Raw genomic sequence first — 6,314 nt, forward strand, 5'->3', positions numbered from 1 at the left:
AATAAAGTTACAGTTACATAATAATATTTCTACTTCAGTTCGTTTTTTTGAAATATAAACAAATGACTGTCATAAAAACTTTATGGATTTATTCAAACATAAATTAAACAGTGAAGAACAGTAAAAAATATACTGAATATGTTATATGGTGCATATTTTAAGCAAAATGCCCCTCTCAACAGTTTATTTTTCTATATGACTAATGAGTTTATGGTCACCGAATATGTTTTTTTTTCTGAGGTAAATGTGACGTTATGTAATATTGTTTACAAGCCAACACTGATTGAGCGATTACATGAGACAAGATACGGATAGTAAAGTTCTACTGTTTCTTTTAACTTACCTTCGGATGTTTAGTCATGCTTATTTTGTGCTGAAACTGGTTGTTGAACTGAGGCATAACAGCGATCTGTCACTTCACATTAAACAGCGCCAAAACGGCATTTATTGTTTAAATATTGTACAATGGACAGAATTTGAAATCTGAGACTTTGTTTCATAATAACAGTACCAAAGCACAACGCTTATTGGGATTTATTGGATGGGAAGTACCCTTCAATGTTCCGTCCATTAACTGAAAACAGGCTAGACTAATCGATTCTTGGGATTTAAGAATCGATATCGTTCCATAAAAATGAGAATCGATTAATATCGAGATATCGATAATTTTTACCCAGCCCTAATTTAAATTGATGTGATAAACTAGTTAGGTCAAAAGTAATCTAAAAGTAGTCTGATTACACTACCTAAAATGGGTAATATAATGGATTACGTTACTAACTACAGTTTTTGTCATGTAATTTGGAATCAGTAACAGACTATAATTTGTAAGTAATCTACCAGGCTCTGGTTGTAAGCAATAACAGTTAAACACTCAACATTAAACACACTTTTATGTAAAAACGTTTGCTTAAATATTAAACAATGGCATGTTGCCTTCAACCCAAAGCACTTCCAAAACATGGTTCCCCTTAAAAAAATGACAGTCATGCTCACTGGATTTGATTTGGCATGCCTGTTAACCATGAGGATGAGAACATGGACATGAGGGTGAATCTCAAAATCTGTCAACCACTTTCTGGCTCTTATTTAATTTCAAAATTAAAACAAAAAAAAAGCATGTAGGACCAATACTTTTTTAGCATTACAACATAATAATAAAAAAAAACTGATCACATTTAAACCCCTGCCACAACTGTCAGCAGCTTTTGTAATGTTAAAAATCTCCTTCTCACTTCTGAAATGTAAAATAATAATATTAATTACCCGAATAAATAAACATCTAAATGATTTAAATATAATTTAAATGATAAAATACAGGTGCATCTCAATAAATTAGAATGTTGTGGAAAAGTTCATTTATTTCAGTAATTCAACTCAAATTGTGAAACTTGTGTATTAAATAAATTCAATGCACACAGACTGAAGTAGTTTAAGTCTTTGGTTCTTTTAATTGTGATGATTTTGGCTCACATTTAACAAAAACCCACCAATTCACTCTCTCAACAAATTAGAATATGGTGACATGCCAATCAGCTAATCAACTCAAAACACCTGCAAAGGTTTCCTGAGCCTTCGAAATGGTCTTTCAGTTTGGTTCACTAGGCTCCACAATCATGGGGAAGACTGCGGATCTGACAGTTGTCCAGAAGACAATCATTGACACCCTTCACAAGGAGGGTAAGCCACAAACATTCATTGCCTGTATACATACTAGCTGTCATACTTGTACTGAATTAAATTTATGCTGATTTTAGATATAGAATTTCACATTACAGTGATGAGAATTTTTGTGATGAAAAAATATCACAATGCAAAAATCTTAATGGACCTAAATACAGGTCATATTTCTTTATGCTACTTTTTCAGAGTTAAATATAACCTGGACACTTGATCATGAGATTCGGACATAAGCAGTAGAAAGAAGAAGATCATGTAAAGCGGAGGGCGGCCTCACCTGATAAAGCTTTTGAAGGCAGCTGATTGGGGGTTGATACAAAGCGGTACCCGATTCCCCTTCTGCTGCTCCAGGATGAACTGATGAATGATCTCTGTGTGGGGAAGAAAAGAGGAGAGATGATGAGAAATAAAATACAGTTTACAGTTATGAATAACGGTTTACAAGTTATGTGCTATCATGGTTAAAAGAACAGTTCACAAAACAATTCAAACATTTCTCCTGTGTTCATGTTAAATAAAATACAGGTTTCAAATGACATGATGGTGAGAAAATGATGACAACATTTTTATTTTTAAGTCAATCTAATTAACAGGTAGACAGCAAGTCAAACCTGTTAACTAGTTAAAGGCATTCGGTAGTTCACACAATTCTGTCATCATTCCTTGTAACAAAAAAAGATGAAGTGATGTGACTCACAGATTTTCATCTAGAACTACAATTTTGTATTTTCAGGACAAATCTAAATTATGAATGAATCACTGAATGAAGATTTATTCTAGCAGCAAATTTACAGGTCAAATAGTCGATTCTAAAGGAAGATTCTACAGGCAGACTGTACTATCTGTAATATCTTCTAAAGCTTGAAACTCTTTATTTTAGCATACAAGCGATTTAGCTTAAAACTAGCTCGGCCAACGTGGAAACTCCTCATGTGTCGATCCAAAAGGGGTTCCCCTCGCGTTCCAAACACCGCTGCCTCCCTAAATCGCTTTAAGTCTCCAGGCGGCCGGCTCCATCTGCACTGACTAATCCTCCAGTGGAAACACGTTGCACACAGGATGGAGGAAGAGGAGGGAGGGTGAAGGGCAGTTATTTTGAGCTGACAGCACAGTAAGCCTGCTTTTAGCGACAGACTTTCACTAATACCTGCTGACAGTGGAAGGCAAGCACAGATCCAGGGTCCCCGAATGAAGGGTGAAAACAAGGGACAAAAACAACAGGAGCAGCAGGGGATCTGAAGCAGGAGATGCCCAGCAAGACTTCTGATTAACATGCGCTGCTCTCAAATAGATTCAATTCAATTAAGACCTTTAGCTCCTAAACATGTTGTCTACAAACTGGGGGTGGATCAGGACACAAGGTTAAATGAATAGACCACCGATGTTTGTCTCACGTGTTGTATAATGTGTGTTGAAATCAGCACAAGGTGTAGTACATATGAATTGATTACAAGCAAGCTCACCTTTGACCTGCCGAACTGACGTCAGGTTCTTCTCAAAGCCGTCGTCAAACTTGGGGTTGGTGACAGGCTCAAAGTCACTGGTGTAGACGCGGCCAGAGGACGTGGTGTAGCAGCATTTGCACATGCAGGTGTGGTACCGCAGACGCCCCTCATCCAGATACGGGTGCGCCAGGGCGTCCTTTGCAGAGATCCGCTTCGACTGTATTGGAAAACAGATTGGTTCTGACTGAACGTTTCTTTTAAAAATGCAATAAAATGATCTATTTTACGGTTTTATTTTTTAAATGAAATTTAAAATTATTTATAAAAATATTTTATAAAAATGTATTTATTTTATTTATAAATGCAAAAAACATATATATATATTTATAATATAATATAATATGAAATTAAATTGTTTCATTACAACCCGGGCAAGTAAATAAAAGTGTGTATTAAAGTTTAATTATAACCATTAATTTTATATGGTCTATATTGATGATTTTTATTGATGAATTTTAGCATGTAGTTTAATTTAGATTGTAATGCTACAGTTTATGAGAATCAAGTATCAAGAACACTTACTGGGTCAAAGACCAACATCCTGCAGAGGAGGTGAACGGCCTCATGGGTTGCTTGACTGGACAGAGTGTACAGGACAGGAAGTGAGGGCTGCAGAAACAAGAAATGGCATGATCAGTATACTATAGTCTGAGTATCTAATCTATTTTACCAAACTTATATATACATATTCAGAGACAGGCAGAAACAAACTAATATGTAATCAGTGTTTCAGTGTTTGGAAACCCATATTGTTCAACCATTAACAAACAAATGTGAAAACGCTGTAGAAAGTGTGAGAATAAACATGATTTAGGAACATGGCCAACTCTGAACATTTTCATCCTGTTTTCAGAAGCAGTCAAAACATACAAACAGCTTCCTATAAGCACGTCATGTGATCCTCAGCGGCCGTTCAACTGCACGTCGCAAACATGCAAAACATTCCTCCTAGTAGCACATGATCCTTTCGCCAATAGCCGCACACTTATCTGAGGATGTGGGACAGCGGAGACAATGTGCTGGGATATTTTTAACCGTGTCTAATTATCTCTTCCGCCCACCTTCCCCCATTCCAAGCCCCCCAGCCGACTCACCAAAGAGTTGATTGAAAAAGCCCACCGGTAATTGCTTGTTTTCCCTGGTTAGGCTCTTTGAGCCGAGAACAGATGTGAACTATGGCTGGTGATTCACCATTTAAAAAGGGATGACGTATTGTCAGGGCTGACTGTATAGCTGATGGAGGTGAAGGTGTCGGGCGAGAGATGGAGGAAGACGATGGGCAAGGATTGAAAGCTCTCAGCCATAACTGGAGCCAAACGGAAACGAGGTGTGCTATTACTTTAAGTGATCAGACCTTCATTGAAGGAAGAATCTGAGTCATATGTAGGGACCAGAATATCACAAAGACTCGAAAGTGGGCAACATCTCGGAACATCCCATAAATTGCATAGCAACATGCTAAAAATCACTCAGAACATTGCATAGCAACATCATGGCTAGTACCCAAAAACCACTAAAGAGATATATTTATTTACAAAAAAGGGAAATAAAAACAAATTCACTGCGAAATGATGAGATTATTTTAATAATAAACTTTAAAAATAATAAATGTAATAAAAATGAAATATACTAATAAATATAATCTGATATAATAAAAATAATTAACAATGAATAACATTATACAATAAAAAATTAAGAAAATAAAAAATAAATGCTAAATAACTACATAAGTATGCAGATTTAAGTTTCACACTTAATTTCACACTACTGTAAAAATTGTTGGGGTCAGTAAGATTTTTGAATGTTTTTTTAAAGATGTCTCTTATGCTCAAAATATAATAATATTGTGAATTATAATAAAAAAATAAATGTAAAAAAATACTGAAATAATGAAATGAATCATTACATTTAAATAATAAAAATACAAATATTTTCTGTAAAATGCTTTCTGTTTAAATATATTTTAAAAAGCAAAATTGTTTAGGAGACATTAGTACAGTTTTCATCCTTAAGAAATCATTCTAATATGCTAATTTGGTGCTCAAGAAAACTTTCTTATTATTATCAATGTTGAAAACAGTTGTACTGCTTAATATTTAAATTTAAAAGTCTTTACTGTCATTTTTAAATAAATTAAAGCATCCTTGATGCAGTATTAATTATTATTTTTTTAAGTACTGATCCTAAACTTTTGAACTGTAGAGTCTGTGTTTGAGTCACTACAAAGATCCATCTTATAAGAGTAATTTATTCAAAAATGATTGCACATTTTCTGCGCTCTACAGTTCCCTTTCAGCCGGTCACTCTCGACGTCACGTCGGATGACCGACGAAATTGGGATCTGTCTTTTTGAAGACACGTCTTTTTAAAGATGTCTTACCACCCGTGTGTTTCTGGATGCGTTCGTTACCTGGCGCCGGGTGATGGTCACGATCGCTGCCTCTCATGCCTGGCTATGCTTTCCCGGGCCGGAGAGAGATTCGGGCTCGAGTGGAATCTTCCACCGCGTCCCGAACCCTCAAGGTTGGACGATTGGTTTCTCGGGGTGGCCCGTGCTGGTTCAACGACCTGTGGAGAAGCTGCGTCCGCCGTACACGCTTCGGTGTTGCTGCAAGTACACCAGGCCAAGACACTGAGGAACTTGCACGAGGGTGGTCACGACCCGGAAGTTCTCACGGAGCTCTGCACCGCGACGGACCTCGCGCTACGAGCGACGAAGGTTACGGTGCGGTCTCTGGGTCGCGCAATGTCCACTATGCTGGTCAAGGAGCGCCATCTCTGGTTGTGTCTGGCCGACATGCGCGAGGCGGACAAGGCACGTTTCCTAAACGCCCCCGTGTCCCAGACCGGCCTGTTCGGCGACACAGTGGAGAACTTCGCCCAGCAGTTCTCCGCTGCCCAAAAGCAGACTGAGGTCATCAAACACATCCAGCCCCGGCGTGCAGCTGCTGCCTCCACCCCAGCCTGCTTGTCGCCGAGGGCGGCCCCTGGCCGCCGCCCCCGCTCCGCGTTCGTAGCAGCCTCCAGCAAAGAAGCGCCGTGGAGCCGGTCGCAGGGCAGCCGCTCCGCCCGTCCAGGCCCCCGCCAAACCTGGAGGCAAGCGAAAGAGCAAGAGGCCCAGAGACGGGT

The 6,314-nt window shown here is 38.5% G+C and overlaps 1 protein-coding gene across 1 annotated transcript in view; it reads right to left on the reverse strand.

Annotated features, from left to right (window-relative positions):
* Nucleotides 1–6,314, reverse strand: part of LOC107588115 (serine/threonine-protein kinase NLK-like) — an 88,038-nt gene that overhangs the window by 3,093 nt on the left and 78,631 nt on the right. The window contains exons 11-13 of the mRNA XM_016276128.1: nucleotides 3,708–3,794; nucleotides 3,144–3,342; nucleotides 1,958–2,051 (exon numbers count right to left, since the gene is read on the reverse strand). Coding sequence (XP_016131614.1) covers nucleotides 1,958–2,051; nucleotides 3,144–3,342; nucleotides 3,708–3,794 — 380 coding nt within the window. The remainder of the gene's footprint in view (nucleotides 1–1,957; nucleotides 2,052–3,143; nucleotides 3,343–3,707; nucleotides 3,795–6,314) is intronic.

Source organism: Sinocyclocheilus grahami, unplaced genomic scaffold, assembly GCF_001515645.1.
Source record: "Sinocyclocheilus grahami isolate Dianchi unplaced genomic scaffold, SAMN03320097.WGS_v1.1 scaffold6.1, whole genome shotgun sequence".
NCBI lineage: Eukaryota > Metazoa > Chordata > Actinopteri > Cypriniformes > Cyprinidae > Sinocyclocheilus > Sinocyclocheilus grahami.